The sequence below is a fragment of the Sminthopsis crassicaudata genome, chromosome 2 (genome assembly GCF_048593235.1).
Source record: "Sminthopsis crassicaudata isolate SCR6 chromosome 2, ASM4859323v1, whole genome shotgun sequence".
NCBI classification, from domain to species: Eukaryota; Metazoa; Chordata; class Mammalia; order Dasyuromorphia; family Dasyuridae; genus Sminthopsis; species Sminthopsis crassicaudata.
Genome location: NC_133618.1, coordinates 651,825,117 through 651,847,039, shown reverse-complemented (window position 1 = coordinate 651,847,039; position 21,923 = coordinate 651,825,117). Strand labels below are relative to the sequence as shown.

The 21,923-nt window shown below is 40.2% G+C and overlaps 1 protein-coding gene across 7 annotated transcripts in view; it reads right to left on the bottom strand.

Annotated features, from left to right (window-relative positions):
- DLG5 (discs large MAGUK scaffold protein 5) overlaps positions 1 to 21,923 on the bottom strand; it is a 141,316-nt gene that overhangs the window by 55,360 nt on the left and 64,033 nt on the right. For 6 of the 7 annotated variants that reach the window (XM_074296739.1, XM_074296741.1, XM_074296740.1 and 3 more), the window contains 3 exons: positions 8,813 to 8,981; positions 7,761 to 7,904; positions 5,783 to 5,966 (listed from right to left, as the gene is read on the bottom strand). In XM_074296739.1, the coding sequence (XP_074152840.1) occupies positions 5,783 to 5,966; positions 7,761 to 7,904; positions 8,813 to 8,981 (497 nt within the window). Of the gene's footprint in view, positions 1 to 5,782; positions 5,967 to 7,760; positions 7,905 to 8,812; positions 8,982 to 13,389; positions 13,460 to 21,923 lie in introns of those variants that run through there. The other variant, XM_074296744.1, reaches the window with a different exon arrangement.

The window sequence follows — 21,923 nt, the reverse complement described above, 5'->3', positions numbered from 1 at the left end:
TAAACCAAGAATTACTTGGGCTGTTAGCCATGCCATAAACTGCTCTATGATTCAAATGCTTGGATTTAATGCAATACTTTAATGCAATGTAATACTTCAACTATGCAAGAGACTTTTGCCTTCCCCTTAAAAGCGGCTAGGTAGAGTCACGGTGCTCAAAGCTGGGGATCTATAGTCAGAAGTTCAAATTCAGTCTCAGACACTAACCGGCTATATTCAAATATCAGCTCAGCAGATACATGAGGGATCTTAGAGATCTCATTTGTGAAACTAAATGGTTAGAGCTTTAAAGTTACTTCCTGGCCATTTTCACGGCATACCCCCTCCATTCCAGCCTCTTCCAATTCCCTCTCCTTGTCCCACCAGAATTCAGATCCTGACCCCCAACCTGGGTTCTTATTGACCTTTCACCTTATTGTCCTTGGTCTGAGGTCCATCCTACGACTGACTCACCAAGCAATGCTCCTCTGCCACGGCCTCTCTTCCAACTCTTGCTCCCCTACATGTTGTCTTTCCCTATTAGAACACAAGCTCTTTAAAGGCAAAGACTGTCTTGCTTTTATGTATATCCTCAATGCCTGACACAAAGCAAGATGTTTCATTTCATTCCATCTCTAAAGCTATGAAAATTCACAGAGGAAGAAATTTTTTATAGTTTATTAAATGAGAATTCCTTATACCATGTTTGAATTAATCCTGCAAATCCCAAGTCCTTACAGTTTTAATCAAAGATGTTTTATTATACCAGAGAGAAAAGCAGCTATTGTCATTCTGGTAGTGCCCACGAGGTGGCAGTTGTGGGAAGGACCATGTGAGAATCCTCTAGTATTCAATGGTAATTGTTTTCATTTTTTTAAGAAATGATTATTTTAAAAAACTTATCCAGCAATTATAACATAATAGAATTGACACTGCAAAGACCACAGAGCTGCCAACTTCTTCATTTTCTGATAAGGAAATTGAAGCCATGACACACTGGAACTGCCATACCCTATAAAAACAGAAAATGTGGAGTCCAAGTCCCTAAGCTTTAAGTCTGGTTATGTTTACTTACTTGTGGGCAAGTCTCTTCACATCCTTGAATCTCAAGGCCTTCTCTGAAAAAATGAGAATGTTGGACTAAATCCAAGTTTCCATTTATCTCTATATGTATGTGATCCTAAGTGATTTGCCCAATTTTTCAAGGGTATTAAATAGCAGAAACAAGATTCAAACCCAAATCCTCTTTGAGACCAAGAGTTCTTTCCATTTCACAAGTTAAAAAAAAAAAAAAAAGGAAAGCTTTATATAGATAACTTCAGCCCCCAGAGTTCAGTTCTCCAAAGCAAATGACACATTCTCAGAGTAGAAAAGTAGACCCCTGAGGCCAGGGACTGAATTGTCCTCAAGGAATCTTAATGCCAAAAGAGACTGTGATTTTATTTTCCCTTAATATGGAAAGAAACATACAACATCCACCAACAACACTCACTTGTTGATAAACCTGGATGCTACCCTGAGGTGTTGAGACCAGGTCAGAATGAAACAAATAGTCCAGAAGTTTTTGTGACAAAGAACAGTTAGACTGAAAAGGAACAATTGAATAAACTCCCAGAAGTGCCCTCTGGTTCAATGTGATTACCTAGTCTTGCTTTATCAGCAAACACGCCAAGAAATAAATGTATAATAAGCTACTGGGGTTAATTTAAGGCAGCATCTAAAAAGGAATTTTAATTTGGCCTGCTTCCATGGTCCAAAGGGAATAGTCATCCTAAGAGATGAGTACCACAGCTCTCAGAAGAAATGAGATTCTCCCAGTACTTAGTTGCCACAAACTCTGCAACCTCTCAGAGGCAAGGTGAAAGCCAAGAACAGGTATTTTGCCCCAAGCTAAGAAAAGGACTCAGCCTATTCAGCTTTCCCTTTCGCCTAAATGGGATGAAAAAGAAATGAGAGAAAGTTTGCCCTTCTTTTTCCCAACTCCCAGGGAATTCAATTCAACAAGCATCAATTAGACACCTACTATTTGTCAAGTGTTCAAGATGCAAAAACAAGAACAAAACAGTTCTCACCCTTAAAAAACTTAAATTCTGGTAGAATGGTTCCCAGGGAAATAAACAGAAACATCAGTTCTGAAATCAGAAGAACTGGTTTCAAGTCCCACCTTTGACATTTAACATCCGTGTGACCCCGAACTTCACATCTCTGCCTTGATCTGTGAAATCAAGGAACTGGACCAAAGAGCACTGGAAGATCCCTTTCTGCTCAAGATCTATGATCTAAGGAATTTTCTTCATTTTTAGGCAACTCAAGGACAGGGTAAAACTAAGGATAATGACATTGTTTAGAGATTTGTCAGTGTTCTCACTCTAATGTCCAAGTCCCTAGAGGAATTCTCCTGTGTGTATCACTGGGAATCCAAGGCTAGTCCCAGCTCTCACAAGAATGACACAAGCAAAATCCCTAAGAAGGAGACGGAAATAACCCTTGACATCCCCATAAGATGGAACAGCTTAACTGAAAATCTGGGAAGCCGGAGGGACCACCGGTTTGGCTTTTCAGACATGAAACCAAATCCCTTCAGCCGTCACACCCAGAGCATCGACATTTCCTCTAAACCATAAATCATCCAGCCAGCAGGAGAGATGGGTAAATCCCTCTCGCAAACACACAAGGCAAACAGCCCCCTTTAGTCAGCCAGGGCCTCTTGGAGTTTACAAGCCGTGAGAGGATCCAGGCAACAAAACCAGCCTTGTGGAACCAGGCTGACCTTTCCCCTGTGGGCTTTGTTGGGGAACCGGCCTGGCCAAGGTCCTTGGAGAAGGGAGCCCTAACACCTAGCACAGTTAGGGAAGTAGGGCCAGACACCTGCTCCACTACAAAGCAGGAACCTTGCTATACCTCCTTTCCCCCTCCCCAGGGACCAGGTTGGAGAAGAGAAAACCGTCTGGTGAGAAAGCAGTTTGTTCTGTACAGTTCACAAATGTCTATTCTTCCACTCCAGCTAAGCTCTCCTTTTCTTGTAAATTTTAAGGGCATTAATCACCACATGGCTTTGTTCTATCTGAATAGACTCTGGGAACCTAAATAGCCAAAGTTTATTCAAACACCAACCTTTCTTCTCCTCCCCACCCCCATCACCTTTAAGTGTCTCTTATTAGAAGAATAGGGACAAGGAACTGGGTAGGGCAGTCAGGTGGTAGAAGAGGCCTCAGCTTTCTGTGAAGGAAGCAGGAGAAAGGTGGTAAACTGGGCAGGTAAACTTTGCTGCTTGTAAAACAACCCGAATTTGCCAACCACTTCCCCACCCCCACCCCCCAAAAGTTCTCTCAATCTCCACTGAGAGGTTGCAAAGATCTACCTTTCGAAGGGCAGTTTTTAAAGGAGATTTAATGTAAACATAATGGCAAAGCTTCGGAGAATCTATCTATCTCATTTGAAGAAGAAAAAGAGATGGAGGGTGATTTAAATGAAGAAAAAGTCATGTTACAGGCTCAGAGCAGAATAAGGAAAATATTACTTAGAAAAATGATCAAGGTAGACATGGTTGGGAAGAATGAGTAAGGTAGGATGTGAGGAAACAAAGAATGGGAAAAGGTTAGACACCACAAATAAGCTTAGGAGAAGGGGTGGATGAAAAGAATTCCTTTTCCTTTCTGGGCCTCAGTTTCTTCATCTATAAAATGAGAGCACTAAATCTTAAAGGTATCTTTCAATTGCAAATCAAGTGAAAGGGGTATCAACATTTTAACTAACAGTGCTAAGTTAAGGAAACTTCAAGAAATATTCTAGAAGAAAAATTAGATTGACTCAGAAGTCCAGGGGATTTACTCTTTCATTGTCAATCTGGATGAAAATCCTATATCCACAAGGTATTCTGCAAGGTCTATACAATCATTCCCTTAGAATACAGCAGTCTATATTTTCTGATGAGCTTTTTCATATTCATTCAATCCAAAGAAATAGACTGGAAAAGTGAAAAGAATATTGGCTCCGGGAGTCCACAGATGAAGGACGAACAACAATCTGGAATGAAACCCCACCTTTGTTACTTTCTGTGTAACAGACAATAAGGCATGGTATATCCCTTAGCTCTCCTGGGCTTTTACCTCATCTGTAAAATGAAGTGGAGGCAGCTAGGGAGCACCATAGGGGCTTAGAATCAGGAAGACTCATCTTCATGAGTTCAAATCCAGCCTCAGACACTTAACTAGTAGTGGAAAAATTATTTAATCCTGTGGGTCTGTTTCCTCATCTGTAAAATGAGCTGGAGGAATGGAGTAAGGAAGGAAGAAAGTGAGGGAGGGAGGGAGGAAGGAAGGAAGAAAGAAAGTGAGGGAGGGAGGGAGGGAAGGAAAGGAAGAAAGGGAAGAAAGGGAAGAAAGGGAAGGAAGGGAAGGAAGGGAAAGAGTGAGGGAGGAAGGAAGTGAATGAGGGAAGGAGGGAGGAAGGAGGGAATTGAGATTTTCCCCCCATCAAGTTGGCTTAAATCAGGACCCACCGGCACCATGAAGGCTAACTCACTGTATGAATTTGCTCATGAGAATGTCTGCAAAGAGAAACAAGTTGGGCTGCTAGTCCCTGCCCCTTTGCACCTCCAAGGAATTGATCCCATTTCAAGCATGATATCTTCATCAATACATAGTGTCTCCTCCACATCATGGTGAAATCTGAACAGTATGGCAGCCCCATTTTAACAAACAGAGAAAGTAAGGTAGAGGGAGTTTCCCTGCACAGACTAAGACACAGAATTCAGAGATCATCAAGATTAGGGATTCTTAACTGGGCCAAGTGAATTATTACGTGTGGATGTATTTGACAGAAATGATTATCAATTACCAACAATTTGGGGAAATCCAGAGTTCTAAAGTCCTGATTTTTAAAGGTTCAGTCTCTCGAAAGACATTTCTGATAATGAGACTGACCTAACCTTCTGGTTCAAGACGCCACTCTAATGGAATGGCCATTGTGTTCGGTTCAGGCTTGGGTGGGGCATGCATTCTTTGAATAGATTGCCCAAGCCTGGGGGTGGTCTGGAAATAGAGATAAGTCTCCCAGTCCAAGGGTGACATGATGTCACTCCCAGCCTCTCATTGAACACCTACTCTTCAAAGGGTAAATAAAGTGTGAGCTCACCACCATGAAGGTCTTTGAGCTAAGAGAGATGGCCATAACATACTGCCATTATTATAAAAATAATTAAATTACCCAAAAACTTATGTCTCTCAACCTTTTTAATCTTCACAGATTCAGGAGGGGAAGGGATCTGTGAATTTACTTAGCAAAAGAATTATCTCTTTGCTTCAATGTGACTGGTTGCCATCATAACCTAAAAAAGCGTTTAAAAATACTGATCTGAGAAGACTTCCCTAGACAGCTACAGGAATCTAAGATACAAAGAGGTTAAGACAGAGCCCCTCTTTTGTCAGGAGGCACTTGTCCCACTGAAGATCACTGGGGGAACCTGTGACAGGGCTAGCAGGGGAGCTTTGGACTCTCAGGCCGCCTCCACTATTTCATGTGACCAGGCTTCAAAACCAGACTCCAAGGATTTCACATTTGCTACTCTTCCCTTTAAATCACCATGACCCCCGCTACTGAGATCTAAGTCAGAACCAGCCACAGAGTTGACCCTCAAGGATAATCCTACTGTACAGAGCATATGCTTTGAATTTTCTCAAAGCATTTTGACAGCTCACCATTTGATCCACGGAATGGCAGAGCAGGGGCCCCCAAAATGTGTCCACCCAGCTAGTACATCCCAGGCCCTCCGTAAGCTCCCCCCGGCCACCCACAGGGCTACCTGCTGCTGCTGGGCCCGAAGGTCAGTGATCTCCTTCTGGTCTTCCTCTCGAAGCCGCTTCATGTCTTCACAGGACTGCTGCAGGTGGTTCCGCTCCCGGAGCAGCTGTCCATTCTCCCGCCTCAAAGTGTCCACATCCTCTTTCAGTTGAGCCTGATCGCTCAGGAGTCGGTTGTGGAGAGTGCTGAAAAATAGCCCTCCCGCTGAGCCACAGTCCACCTTGTCCCCTCCCAGACCCGATCCCCTTAAAAAGTCCCATGACAATCCCTGCCTGGATGGGACCAAGGACAGACTAAGTACTGATGAAATAATATACAATATACTATATACATAGGGTGCTACTGCTCAAAGAGGAAGGGGAAACCCTTCTCCAAAAAGGGACAGCAGCTGAGGCAACTAGGTGGCGCAGTGGATGGAGCACCAGCCTTGAATTCAGGAGGACCCGAGTTCAAATGTGGTCTCAGACACTTAACACTTTCTCCTAGCTGTGTGACTCTGGGCAAGTCACTTAACCCCAGCCTCAGGGGAAAAAAAAAGAAAAAGAGGGACAGCAGCAATGGGCTAAGGTACATCTGAGTGCTCAGATAAATACCCCAACAGTATAGTACAGTGGAGAAAGTTTTAAGTGTCATGGGAGCTGACTTCAAATCTTTATTCTGCTGGTTGTTACCATTTGATCTTAGGCAAATCTTAGACCTCAACTCTGTCATTTGACAAATAAGAATTGTTCTAGGTGGTTCACTCCAGCTTTAGAATTAGAACCACTGAATTAATTCAAACTTGAATTAAAGTATGTCTCTATTATTTTATTTGACTATCCAAACAAGGTTAGGAGAAATCTAAGCAGTATGAGTCCCCATTTGAGAAATAAAGAAGCCCAGAAAAATATGCAGAAATAGCTAGTGGATAAGCCAGGATCAGAACTGAATCTTGGACTTCTGGTTTCAAAAGTACATGAAAAAAAAGATGGGAGGTTTTAGCAGTGAGTGTACGTGTTCTTTCATTCAGGGATATCACCAAAAGATCTATACTTCAAAAAGATCAAAGAAAGTAGAAAGAGACCCATAAGTACAAAAATATTTACAGCAGCTCTTTTTATGGGAGCAAGGGATTGGAAACTAAGGAGGTAGTCATCAGTTGGGCAATAGCCAAACAGATTATGGGATATGAATGTAATGGAATATTGTGCACTTTAAGAAATAAATGGATTGGTTTCAGACACCTGGGAAGGCTTGAACTGAAGTAACAACAATATTGTACAGAAAGTCAACTTTCAAAGATAACTTTTCAATGTAGGGATGAAGTGTGATTGCTAAAAACAGATAAAACATGTTACACAGCTCTGGAAAGAGATGCTTGCAAAGTTAGGAATAAGATGCAAATTCCAATAGATTTATGATGGAAAATACTGTCCATATCCAGAGAGAAAACTATAGAAACTGAAAGTGAATCAAAGGATGATATTTTCACGTTTTTGTTGTTGTTGTTGCTTGTTTGCTAGCTTTTTATTTTTCTTTCTCTTGTTTTTTTTCCTTTTGATCTAATTTTTCTTGCACAGCATAACAAATATAGAAATACATTTAGAAGAACTTACATGTTTAACCTATATTAGATTGCTTGCTGTCTTGGGGAGAGGGTTGGGAGAGGAGAAAGGGAGAAAAATTTGGAACACAAGGTTTTGTAAAGGTGAATGTTGAAAACTACTTTTGCATGTATTTGGAAAAAGCAAAATACTGTTGAAAAATAAAAAATAAATAAAAAGAATATGATGCAAATTTGGGGACATGGTCAATGTGGGAATTTGTTTCACTTTTGTATAGGGGTTAATGTTTTTATTTTTATTTTTTCTTTGAGGGGGACTGAGAAGGAGAAAAAAATTAATGCTTGTTGAATTTTTAATTCTTTTTTTTTTTTTTAATTTTAAAAGGTAAAAACAAAAGGAGGCCACAAAGTACTGATGTAACTGGACAACACTTACTGGTAAAAGTCAGCCTCTTTGGCGACCTCCTCACATCTCTTCAGGGTCTTGGTATGCTGGTTCTGGAGGGACTGCAGATCTGACATAGCCCTCATGCACTGAATCTTGAGTCTCTCATAGTCAGGGTTCAGCTTGTGGTATGGCCTGGCAAAAAGGAAAAAAATAAACCAAATTAACAAAACCACAACAAAGCAACAAGCACACAACCTCCCTTGCACCAAAAATGAGAAATAGAACTGATCATCTGAGGTCCAATCTTTTCCATGACCTCCTTCCCCTAACTTCTCCATCTAGACCAACCTTCTCATATTACATATATGAAAACCAAAAAACTGAAAGCCTAGAGAGATGAAACCAAAGCCAAGAGCTGAAATTTAAACTGAAATCCCAAAATTCTCCTAATTAGGGAAAAATCTCCACTTTGGGATAATTCAAGCACTTTGTCCCAAAAGTCTTATTGAAATTTTAAATTTTAATACATTATATAAACTATTAAATAAGTATTGATAATTTTGATAGCATAAAACTACACTAAAAGTTTTTCTATATCCTACATATATTCAAAAATGTATGTTGTTTTCCCCTTTAGAAAGTGAGCTCCTTGAGGGCAAGAATAATTTTTATTTTCATATTCCCTGTCCTATCATAGAGCAGATACTTACAAACATGTACTTAGCTTTTTACTTGCTACCTACTTCATTAGAATGCAAGCTCCTTGAGGGCAGGCACTATTTTTTCCTTTCTTTGTATTAGGAGCACATAGAATATGATGAATAAATGCCAGCTCATCGACTGATCTACTTGCTGTATATATGCTTTGCACAGAAATAAACTACTCATTTAAGATTTTAAAAGCCTCTATGCTTTACACAGCAGCCAATTCGGTATAAGTAACCTATTGGTACCGTAAAATTTAAGTTTCTAGAGGGGAGGGAGGGTTTCAGACTTATTTTGGGGTCTCTAGCACCTAGCACACTGCAGACATTTCAAAGGCACTTGATGAATGAATAAAAGAATGAAATAACAAGAGCAAAGCCGGCAGAAGAATTCACCTGCAATCATCGAAAGTAGAACCAGGAGATGAGAGGGCCAGGCGCTTCCTCAGCTCATCCCTCTCTCGGGTGATCAGCCTCAACTGAATCAGGAGAGTCTCCACTTTCTCGTTTGCCTGCCTGCTCTCCGTGCTGGGAGGTGGAGGAGAAGATGCCTTTCCAGTCGTACCTGGAGAAAAAGCAGACGAGAGTCTCAGCTACAGAGTGAAGGGAGCCCTTGAAAGCAACAGAGTCTTACATACATTATCTCATGTAAGCTTCACAAGAAGCCTACGAGGTAAGCACTGGGGCTATTTATTATCCTGGTTTTCAAAAAGGGCTGAGCCTGAGAGAGGGGAGATTTTGTCCAGAGGCGCGCAGCCTCAGGAGGAATTTGAACTCGCCTTTCTGTCTCCAAATCCAGCTTACAATCCTCTCTGACATGTGGTTCACCAGCCTAGACTGCCCTCCTTTTCCATTACCCAATCATGTTTTTGTCACTGGCAAAGGAGGGCCCTCGTCCCTTTCCTCTAGCCAGGGTACTCAGATCCCCAGAGTCAGAGGAGACCTTAGAGTCCACCTAGTTCTTCTTAAGTGACCAAAGGGCCTTTTTATGGTCCTGTGAACAAGTGGTCATTCAGACCTCCTCATTTATATATGTCTATGGTCCCATAAAGCTTACTCTCCAAATTATCCTGTCTATAGCTTTAGACAAAGATGTCTGTACTGTATTTCATAAAAATTTTCAATGTACCATATGTAAACATACAATATATATAAAACATATATATAACTACGCTCCATAACTAGGATATATAACTTTTTAACATCACTCTATATGAAACACATACTTATATAATAAAACACAAGCATACAGGGTGGTTTTGTCTCCCCATTGGCCTGGGACTCCTTGAGAGAAGGACTTCCTCCTTTTTTTGTGTTCTCAATGCTTAGCACAATTCCTGGCACAGAATGGATGCTTAATGTTCCTCTTTTGTGTTTGAAGAGGACAAATGACATCATGGGGTGGTGTCTTGACTTGCATGTGAGTTGGATTTAAGGGAGATAGAGCAGCACAAAGGGGCACAGAGTCCTCAGGCTCACTCTTTTCCAGAGGTCATCACAGCCCAGTGGCAAGACAAAAAAAGCAGGATCGCCAGCAATGGCCCAGGATGCAGTAGAAACTCTTAAGGATCCACAGCCCTGGAACCACATGGGCACTGGAACAATTGTCCTCATCAGACTGTTCCACCAGGGAAAGTTTTCACATGTTTGGGGTACACAGGCCTCTGAGGTCAGCTGGTTACCCTCAACTTGGTTTAACCCATCTGCTGGGACACTTTTACCAGGGTATGGCGCTGTACACGCTACAGCTTCTGAGAGTTGGGGAGAGGTAGGGAGTCCTCATACCAGAGATATGTCCTCCTGAAGACCCTGTACACCTCAGGTGCTTAATAAATGCTTATCAGCTTATTTAACAGCCACAAAATTATATTGACTAAATGCTCTCCTAAGATCCAGTCAAATAATACCAAATAAACATTTTGAACCGATGGCCCATAGGCATCTGAAACTCAACATACCTAAAGCAAAACTTGTCTTTTAAGGGCAAGATCATTCTTTCAGTGATACCCAAATTATCATCACCTAATTCACCCTTACCAATTGCCCAATCTTGCCACTCCAAAACACTTCTTCCCATCCATTTTCTACTCTCACAAAGCTTCCATCCTGCTTAGGGATCTCATCACCTTTCTCTTGGATGATTGTCTTCTAGATATGGCTCCCTCAAATTTCTCCTACCTCAAATCCATCCTCTACTGCCAAAGTCTGATCACATCTCTCTTTCTCCATGAACGATTAAAGTCACTTCTTTTCTTTTCTTTTTTTTTTTCCCTTTTTTTTTTTTTTAGGCTGGGGTTAAGTGACTTGCCCAGGGTCACACAGCTAGGAAGTGTTAAGTGTCTGAGACCAGATTTGAACTCGGGGCCTCCTGAATTCAGGGCTGGTGCTCTATCCACTGCCCCACCAATAACTTCAATGATCAAACACAAATTCTTCCATCTGGCAATTCATCTAGTCTTTTAAGCACTCAATGACTGTCTTGTTCTCTGTTTCTTGAATCCTGAGTTCCTTAAGATTTCTATCCCCAACTGTGACGGAAAGCTTTCTTAGATCAGGGATCAAATAGTTCATATTGCTTTGTGCAGTGAGCAATCAACACACACTTGTGTCAGGCACTATACTAGGCACTGGGAATACTTATAAAAATAGAAATGAAGCCAATTCTACTGGGACAGATGACATGAACACAAATAAGAACATACAAAAGTGATGGAAATACAAAGTCATTACTCAAGGTTAAATAGGAATCTTTAAAGGGACCAGGAAAAGCTTCCAGTAGAAGGTAGCACTTGGATTATGTCTAGAATTGAGGGTTTCTATCACACCAAGATGAGGAGAGAATATCTTCTAGGCACGAGAGAGGAAAAAGAAATACAAGACATAGAGACAGAAGGTGGTATGATGATGTATGAGGAACAGAGAGAAGCCCAGTTTTATATCAACCAGTACAGAACTAGGCAAATACTAAGCACAGTCAGAAGGTGCAATGGATAAAGTTACAGGCTCAGGATCAAGAAGACATCCTGAGACCAAATCCAGTCAGACACTAGCTGTGTGACCCTGAGCAAGACACTTCACCCTGTTTGCCTCCGTTTCCTCATCTGTAAAATGGGCTAAAGAAGGAAAGGGTCAAAATCCCAAATGATGTGATGGAGGGATGGACATAACTAAAAGGACTGAACAAAACTGATCATCTAGGTATTAAATGGAAAAGCCAAGAATTGAACACTGGACCTCTGGCTCCATATGCATGACTCTTTGCCACCATCCCCTTATCCTCCTGGAAAAAAGCAGTACATGACTGAAAAATGATTCAACTACAGCAATAAACCCATTCAGCAGCATGATGCAGTGAAGAGGGAGGGGATCAGAGCCAGTATCCCTGAAACCATCCTACGTCATATTTACACATTGTTGTAAACCTTGCAAGACATTTTCCTCCCAACAACCCCATAAAAGGAGATAGTATCATTACTATTATTCCCACTTTACGGCTAAAGAAACTGAAGTTTGGAGACTGGTCAAATGACTTGCTCATGACTCTCCTAAGTAGTAGAGCTGAGATTGAAGCCCCGCTCTCCTGGATCCCAGTCCTTCCCTCCTCCCCATGAGAGCATAATTGAGCTAAAAAGAAGCTTGGCCATCACCCAGACCAACCCCCTCACTTTACAAATGAAGAAGCCGTGCCCAAAGAGAGGAGTCATTTACCACTGAAGGCTGTGAGGCAAGTGCATTCCCTTTGGCTCTTCCAACAATTTAATCTGTTTCAGCATGCTGCAGCTCAAAGCTTCAGTTCTATTCCCCAAATCACCCAACCTTCCTTACAGTAACTTGCCTACTCTTCTCGAACTAGATTTTGTCAGAAGCCGTTGTGGCTGCCAGAGTCCCACGGAATCTCACCTTACTCAGAAGCCGCAGGGTACCTACCTATCAAGGGCTAGGTCACAGCCAAAAACTACCTTCGCCCTGGCTACTAAATTCAGCTTCAATCTTCCCCCAAATCCCTTCAATTTTCCTAAAATTAAATGAAACCTGCTCCAGCAGAAGAACAGGTGCTGAACACATGAGGATATAGCAAACAGGAGAGTCCTGGTTTCTGATCCAACACTCCATGTTCAGCCTTCCCCATTATTGTTCTTTTGTTCATACCCTGCCAGAAAGTGATCCCAGCTACCAATTTCTCCTGCCAATCCTTCTGATCTTCTCCTAATCTCTGTGTCACAATGATAGCTTGGCTCCACGAGATCAAGTTCAACAAAGGGCATCTTTTTACTTCTAGGAGACGAAAAATACCTTCCTAACCAAAAAATAGGTTGTAGGCTATTGACATAATCTAACCCTATCATTATAAGGATGAGAAGACAGAGCATTGCAATAAAGAACCCAAAGCTATTAAGAAAAGATGTGACCAAAAACAAAAACAAAAAAAAACAAAAAAAGGCTGATGGGAGCATTTATTTCACCTTTCAGTAGATAAAGGCTCTCAACCAACCAGATAAAGGTTCCCATTCCCTACCTGAATGAGGCCTTTGTCCACTATCTTGGGATCTCTTAAATAAACAAATCTACAAGGAAGGGCTAACAAGCCCCAAAAATCAACCATGAGGGAATAATCTGCCTAGAATAATCAAGGAGAATGGGGAGGGATGCACAGAACCAATGTTCCACTCATCAGCCCTTGGACCTCCAGAAACAAAATACCCTACCCTGGCCTCTCCACCTGTGCTGTCTCCTCCTTAACCCATCTTTCTAGCCTCAATGGCTAGCATTATTCTCTCCCTCTCTCTCTGCAATCTAGCCAAACGAGATTTCTCTGGGTTCCTCACACATGACATTCCATCACCCACCTCCTTCTCTTCAGTGGCTGTCCCACATGCTTGGAATGCAAACTCTTCTTATCAGGATTTTCCTCTTCAATAGGCCCAGCCTTCATTAAGGCAGAAGCCAAGGACAATCATCTTATCATTTCTTACCTGGCTGAACTCTTCCAGATGAGCCCTGTAGAATCTCATGATCCTGAAAGCTCATATCAAGACTGAAACTCTTAACTCATACCTGTCAATACCCCTTCCCTGAAAGCCACTCCCTCCTCTGACTAGCGCAGATGGAGAATCAGCTCCTCCCAAATCCTCCTTTTAGGGAGGATACCCAGAGCAGCCAGCTTATCAGTCTTACTCTTTCCCCCTACCTAGTCAGCCTCCTAGCCAACTACTTCCTTTTTTGTATGATGATCTACCCCTTAGATCATAAGGTCCTTGAGGGTAAGCACTGACTTTTTTTGCCTTGCTGGATTTTGTATGATTTTCCCTCTTTAGAGCATAAGCTCCTTGAGGGTAAGCACTGCCTTTTGCCTTGCTGGGGATCTCAGCTGTTATTCAATTGTTTTGTGTCTGGCTTTTCATGACCCTATTCGGAATTTTTTGGGCAAAAATTATGGGGTGTTTTGCCATTTCCTTCTCAAGCTGATTCTGTAGATTAGGATACTGAGTCAAATAGGCTTAAGTGACTTGCCCAGCATCACACAGCTAGTAATTAAAGCTCTGAAGTCAAATTTTAACTCAGGTCTTCCTGACTCAGGCCTGATGTTCTACTCACAATACCACCTAGCTGCCCTTTTCTATCTCCTGTACTTTGTATAATTTCAAGCATATAGTAGTAGTAAGAAACTATTGACCGTATGATCTCATGCTTAAAGCTTTTTCCGTATTTCCTCTAATCTATTATTGTTCCTCTCAAACTACCTTCTTTTAACTACTTTGTACATATTTATATTTATTTATTTTAAACTTATGCTGTATATATACGTATTCATATTTGCTGTCTCCTCCATCAGAATAGGAATGTAATAAATACTTGCTACCTTGAAGATGGGGACTATCTAGTCTTAATTATCCCCAACATAGTACAGGCATATAGTAAGTACTTAATAAATGCATTTTTATTTATTGCTTCAAAATCATCAAATCATCATAGAATCATGAAACTGAGTCAAACTTTTCACAGATCTTCAGTCAGTACAGGGGGATGCCTACCTCAATTCCTCAAAGTATTAAAGGATGTTACCTGATCCAATTAACACAAACTAGACTGGACATTATTCAACCTTTTCTACTAACGAAAGTTCAGCATTACAAATATTATATTGGGTTATAATTAATATGATAGTGCCCTCAGTTAACTCAGTTAACACCTCAGTGCCAGTCATTATTCCTGAATGGATCTTTTAAATGTATTAAAACAAAAAACAAAACCAAAAAAAAAAAAAAAAAACAAAAAAACCCTCTGTTCCTAAAACAATTAGTCCGAGACTTCTATGCTTCTCTAGATTTTTAAGAAGGAAAGAATTTTTTTTGGTTTTGTGGAGAGGGTGAGGAAGAGTAGTTGGGTTTGTACATATTTTATTTTGTCTTTCTGCAATCCCCCCTTTTATGGTCAACTGTAAATTTCCTTTACCATCATGTTGTCTACTGCTCACAGATCTCCCTTACAGCTGCACTTTTATCTACTGTCTACTATAATCCATCAAGAACAGAAGGTTGCCAAGGGAAACCAGTTAATCCAACTTGCTAAAATAAAAAAGAACTTTAATACTTAAATTAGAAGGCTCTAACTTCATCTTCTTACTTCCTCTTCCCTTTATATTGCTCCTATTGGTGAGTAGAACATAAGCTCCTTGACAGCAGGGTCTGATTTAATTTTTCATATTTCTTATTCTCTGTACATAAAACACAATCTTGCACATAAGTACTTTTATAAAATCATCCTGGACTGGATTAAAGTTATATATCATGATGGGATGATGAGACATCACTCTATTGTCACCATTAGTGACCCCGGCTTGATTTGCTTTACTTATGGTAACAGCAAATACCATTTAGATGGTTAGGTATATCTTGAGACCACAGTGACAACTCAGAGTGGGAGTAAGAGATTGGAAATCTTTCCTGATGAGTAAAATAGACATTCTTAGAGATGTTAGCGATAATAAAGATATCAATGATCAAGGTGGCAGCTAACATGTATACAAATAACATTTTAACATTTAAAAAGAATTTTACATATAACATCTCATTTAATCCTCACAACTTTAGTAATCATCTCTATTTACAATTCTTACCCTCCCCTTTTACAGATAAGAAAACTGAGCCTCCTACATAGACTCAGAAGGCATTAATTTATAACTGTCCAAAAGACACAGGGCACAGTGAATAAAGAGCTGATGGCCTCCAAGTTAGGAAGGTCATATCTCAATCACTTAGCCTTCCAGTGCCCTGGAACACTCTGTAAAACTCTTAAATTTCAGAAAAAGTGCCAATCTGTATTGGCAAAGGGATTTCCTTCCTGGGAGCTCCTCATACCAATGAAATTACAACTGAGATTAGAAAACATTACAGACTGGTTGGTAATAATGATGCAAACATAAGCTCGCAGATTTATTTTTTTTTTAAATCATTTTTTGGTCATTAATTTTATCTTCCCAGATTCCTTTTCTGCCTGTTTTCTTCTTGGAATTAACTCCCCTGGGAGGAAGAGGAAGGAACACTTTATCCACATATCTGAGAGTGACAATAGTCGACATCAGGTGAGCATGGCTGAAGGTATTCACCCTGGAAACCAGTTCTTCTCCTTTTCATCCCCAGGAGACAACTCCTTGGCGAGGATTAGCTGCAATAAAAGCAAGCCCAATTGTTCCAAGAAGGATACAACCTTTGGGGAAGAGCTAGAACAAGGGCCAAGGAGCAAGATGATCTCTGGGCAGCAGCAACAGCAGCAGCCTGAGGTTGTCCAAAGGCATCAAGGTACATGGCTAGTTTCCTTTCTAAATCTGCTTTCCAAAGGAGAAAATACTGTGCTTAGCACAGTGCTTGGTGCACAGCAGGTACCATGTCCACGTTTATTCGTTCCTTCCCCCTCCCCCTACTCTCAATCTGCCCAGAGAAACTTCATTAAGAAAGTCTTGACAATTGAACACAACACTTAGGAGAGAATGTGGACCTAGTGCTAATGATGACTGCAAGTCTGGAAGGAGGAACTTTGTAGACTGAGCATCTATTTTCATTATAATAAATAGAAGGAGTTAAATGAGCCCCATTCTAAACTGAAGACACAAGTGGGTACCCAACAGTAATAGACAAGTGCCTAGAATACTCAATTTGACATCCCGTCCCAATTGTGTGTGAAATTCTGTACCAAGTTGTTTAAAACTGTTGATAAAGAAAGCTCTCTTTCTTCTCCCCCTGCTCAGATAGATTTCCTTTCACAAAGATGTAGTGAGTTCACTGTTATTTTTAAGGACCCATGATTTCACTGGCACAGGGATTTTCTCATGGAGGAAACTCTCTGTACCTCCAAAGCAGGTCAGTAGCTTTTGGGTGACTTTGCCCAGAGCCATACAGACATAACCTGCCCCCTAAATGCTTCTCATTTTCATCCCCTCCGTCTAAAGATTCAGCTACACAGGTCTACTCCCAAAGTGCTCAGAGCAATGTGATCTCCCATTTCTGGGACTTTGTACTGGCTCTTTCCTGGGACTGGATGCTCTGCCCCCTTTAAAACTGAGCTCAAATCCCATGTTCTGGAAGAAGCTTCTCCCAGTTCCCCTGCTGCTAATGGAGCTCCCTCCCTTTCAGACCACTGTCAACCGCTCTGTATAGATCTTACATATGCCTCATTATTTCCACAGTACTGTCCCATGAGTAAACTCCCTGAGGGCTGGGTCTTTGCCTTTATTAACTCCGTCCTCATAATAATTTAATAAATACTTGTTGCTTGACTGATAAAGTTTGCTGCCCAATTGGTGATAGGAGGGGATGGATACACAGTATGATGTACGATCTCAAGCCATGGTCAAAGTGGAAAGTGCTTTTGTTGTTCTGTTGTGTCTAACCCTGCTTTACCCCATTTGGGGTTTTCTTGGCAAAGATATTGGAATGGTTTGCCATTTTCTTCTCCAGCCCATTTTACAGATCAGGAAACTAGTAAAGTGACTTGTCCAGTCAGTCAGAGGGCAGAAACTATATATGTCCTCAATGTCTAAAGAGGTACCATGATGCTTTGAAAATACAGGAACCTGGTGGTCTTAGGGAAAGAAAAATTTGGATTGAAGTCCCACCTCTGAAATAAACTGTCTATACTTCTTGATACTGGGAGAATGACATTCTTAAATAGATCTGAAACAGTGACAGTTGGAAAGAAATTTAGAAGTTATGTAGTGTAGTCTTACCCTTCTGTTTTACACATGAAAAAAATGGTGGCCCAGAAAAGTTCTTGGATTTGTTGAAGGCCATCCAGGTAGGAAGTGGTCATGCTTGGTCAGTCTCTCTGTCTACTTGCTAAATGTTGACACTGTGGACATTCCCACTCTCCAAATAGTGAAAATCTAATTTATTTCTTTCGATTTGTTCCTGGTTCTTGGGAAAGGGTTGGGTATGAAAGAAAAGTATTTCTGGGCAGCTCTTGCCATGGAGGATTCAGGTGGTATCAGAGCATCAAGCCTCGAGTCAGGAAGATTTTTCTACCTCAGTTCAAATCTGACCTCAGATAGCTGCTAGCTGTGTGATCCTGGGCAAGTCACTTCACTCTGCCTCAATTTCCTCATCTGCAAAATGAGCTGGAAAAAGAAATGGCAAACTGCTGTGCCAGGAAAATCCCAAAATGGCTTAGAAAGATGCAGATATGATTGAAGGACTGCTCAACAAAAGGACTTTCCACATTGACTATTACTGAGATTATATGTTTTATTTTGCATAAAGAGGGATAAAGACATGTCACAAATAAGTACGACACAATTCAAAATCTGTTAAAATGCTTGGTAAGTGCCTAATACTTATAAGGTAATGTGCTGATAGAAGGTGCTTCCTAAGTACTTAATACCTGTAAGATAATAGCTGATAGGTGATACTGGCAAAGGAAGGATCCAGGCAAAACCCTAAAAACAAGAGTGAGGAAAGAAAGGTTTCATGGAAAAGATGATGCTTGATCTGGGCATGGAAGGAAAAGGGGATTTCCACCAAGTCATACCATTGCAGAGGGAGTCGGGGAAAGCCTCTAAGGCTATCCAAAGGCAAGACAGGAGAAGACAAAGTCAGAAATCATTACTAATACAGTTAGCAGGGAAATGCAGAGGGCATGAAAGCATATAGATGCAAGGGCAACAGTGATAGTCAAATGATGAGAAATTATATAACAGCAGATCTAAAATGCTTGTTTACATTCTATTTTATAGGCAATAGGAATAGGGAAGGATTTGGAAAAAGGCAGGAACACAGTAAAATTTGTTAGGAAGATTATTTGAACATGCATGTGAAAACTGAAGGCAGGAAAATAATCCTAAAACGTAGGTAAAGAGTAATGAAACCTAACTTAACCATATCCATTTGTTTGTATAACCAAAGTCTCACTAGATCCAAGAACTCACCTAATATCTCTTTATCTTAATCGACCTACACCCTGATATTCTCAACAAAAGGTAACCTAATGAGAAAGAAAATATTAATTTTAGTTGCTGAGACATCTCTCGTGCTTCAATTTAAAAACTCCCTTTTGGTTTAGTTATAAAGAGCTTGCTATAAGAATTATGAAAAACTCTATTTCTAAAAAAACTGAGAAAATCTCTATAAATGGAGGTAGAGCAAAAGAAATGGGACCAGGAGAACAATTTTAAAATTAACAACAAAACTGCAAAAAACAAACAGGTTTGAAAGATTTAAGAACTCTGATCAACAAAATGATCAGTTATGATTCCAGAAGACTGGGGATAAAATACACACAAACACACACACACATACACATTTCCCCCACCCCCAACATGGGATGGAAATGGAAGAGAGAAAAAATATTTTCATTAATTGAAAAAAAAAAATTTTTTTAAAGACAGAAGGAACTAAATTCTACCTTGGCCTACCCATGGCCACAGTTCATTCAGCCAAAATGAACTACAAGCTGTCCTCTAAATTCTTTATGACCTGTCCTACATTTACACAAGCTGTCCCCATGCCTGAAAGGCATTCTACTCCCTTCTTCATCTATGCCTTAGAATCCTTTTCTGCCCTTAAGTTTCATCTTAAGGGAAAATGACCCATGTGTGCAAAAATGTTGGCAGCAGCTCTTTTTGTGGCAGCAAAGAATTAGAAAATGAATAAATGCCCATTAATTGGAGAATGGCTGAAAAAAGTGTCATATGAAGGAAATGGAATATTACTGTTCTATAAAAAATGAAGAACAAGCTGATTTCAGAAAGACTTAAACAGATTTATACCAAGTGATGCTGAGTAAAACAAACCGAACCAGTAATCCACTGTATACAATGACAGCCATAATGTGCAATGATCAACAATGAAAGACTTGGTTCTTCTCAGCAGTTCAATGATTTAAAGCAATCCCAATAGACTTTGGGCAAAAAAACGCCATCTGCACCCAGAAAAAGAACTAAGGAAACAATGTAATCACCACACACTATGTTTAATCACTCCCATGGTTTTTCCCTTTTGCTCTGATTTTTCTCTCCCAATATGAATCATAAAGCAATGTATATTAAAAATAAACAAATTTATTAGAGAAAAAAAAAAAAAAAGAATGTGCGATTATCAACAATGAAAGACGTGGTTCTTCTCAGGGGATCAGTGATCCAAAGCAATTCCAACAGACTTTGGATAAAAAATGCCATCTGAATCCAGAAAAAAAAAAAAAAAAAAACTACAGAGATTGAATATAAATCAACACATACTTTAAAGAAATAAAAAGATTCTTCTTAGGTATCACTGCTTCCAGGAAGTCTTCCAGGATCCCTCAACTTATAAGTGTTCTGTCTTTTCTCAATTTCCCTTGTACTATTACATATTTGCTAACATGTCACATCCCCACTAGTCGAATATAAGCTTCATGACAGCATGAACTATTTGCTGTTTTTTATTTTCGACACCAGCACAATCATCTAGCACAGAGGAAGGAAGGCCTTCAAAAATGCTTTTCTAGTTTTATTCTTTGTTATAAAGAGCATATAATTTCTATTTAATTAAATATTATAAAAATAAATAATATTAAGATTATTATGAATAATATATAAAGAATGGGAAAGGGAGAAGGGAAAGAAATACAGGGAAATGTAGGTGATGTTTAAAAAAAACAAGATATTTGATTTTGGGGGTTCCTGAGGCAATTGGGGTTAAGTGACTTGCCCAGGATCACACAGCCAGGAAGTGTTAAGTATCTGAGACAAGATTTGAACTCAGGTTCTCCTGACTTCAGGGCTGGTGCTCTATACACTGTGCTACCTAATTACCCCAAGATATTTGTTTTTAAAAAATTATTTTTTAAAAGAAGCAAGAAAAAAGTATTTAATTGAATTTAGTGTTAAAGCATAGTTACTCAATAGAAATTAGAAGAGGATAGAGTTTGGCTGTTCAGTAAAAAAGGAATGTAGGTACATACACAAATATATGAATGAACACACACACACACACACATATCATTTAAAACAATCATTTTGCTGAAATGCCCTATTTAGCAATAGGTACATTAAGTAATCCTATTGTTCCCCAAAGGCATAAAAATAGTTACATATAAAATTTTTAAAAACCAGAGATCTACAACCAAGACCAGTCTCTGAATGAATACAGGATAATAGGAGAGGCTTAATGTGTGTGTGTGTGTGTGTTGTGCATGAGCTCACACACCCTCTTCCAAGCCTCTCAGCATCAAAATCTGGTCACGTAGCAGAGAAAGCTCATGCTGCTCCTCGAACCAAAAGTGAGCTCTGCTTCCCATCTGCCCGTGACAGCAGAAAAGGAGCCTTGAGGGATGAGTCTTGGCTCTCCTTCATGTTCCTGATGTAAGTGGAAAAGTCAGTGACAGACTGAAAAGGAAGGGGCACTAGAAAAGCCCCCTACTCCGAAAAACTCATTACCAGCTGAGATCTGACACTTTAAAACTAATGATTATTTTCTTTTGGTTTCAACATCACCCTCTGCCCTTTTAAAATTTAAATGTTCTTTGGTTAGGGGGGAAGTATTAAGTCCCTAGCCCTTTAGTAAGAATGAGCTCACTTTTTCTACGCCTCTGAGGAGAGACCAGGGTAATATTCTGAGCCCTGGGTCCTGCTGGGAAGCAGTGAACAGGAATTAAGAGCCATCTTTGAATCCTTATAGAATCCTTCTTTGTTCAAGATGCAGCTGAGTACCACCTTTTCCAAGAAGCTTGCCCTGGTTCCCTACCCCCACAGTACCTTCCAATTAGCTACGTTGTGTTTATTTGTATTGATTCTCTTTGAGTTTATTCTGTACATACTTATTGTAATTCTGTATATACTTGTTTCCTCCCCAGGTACTACTCCCCAAAAGGGAAAAAAAACAGCATTCAAACCCAATTCTCTTGAATCCAAATCTAGAATTCTTTCTATCATACCATATGGTGCTATCTGTGTTTAAATGCTAGCCCTGACCTTCACAGGGTTTTGAACAAATCATTTAATCTCTACTATTCAGTTTGCTTGCCTAAAAAGTAAGCCAGA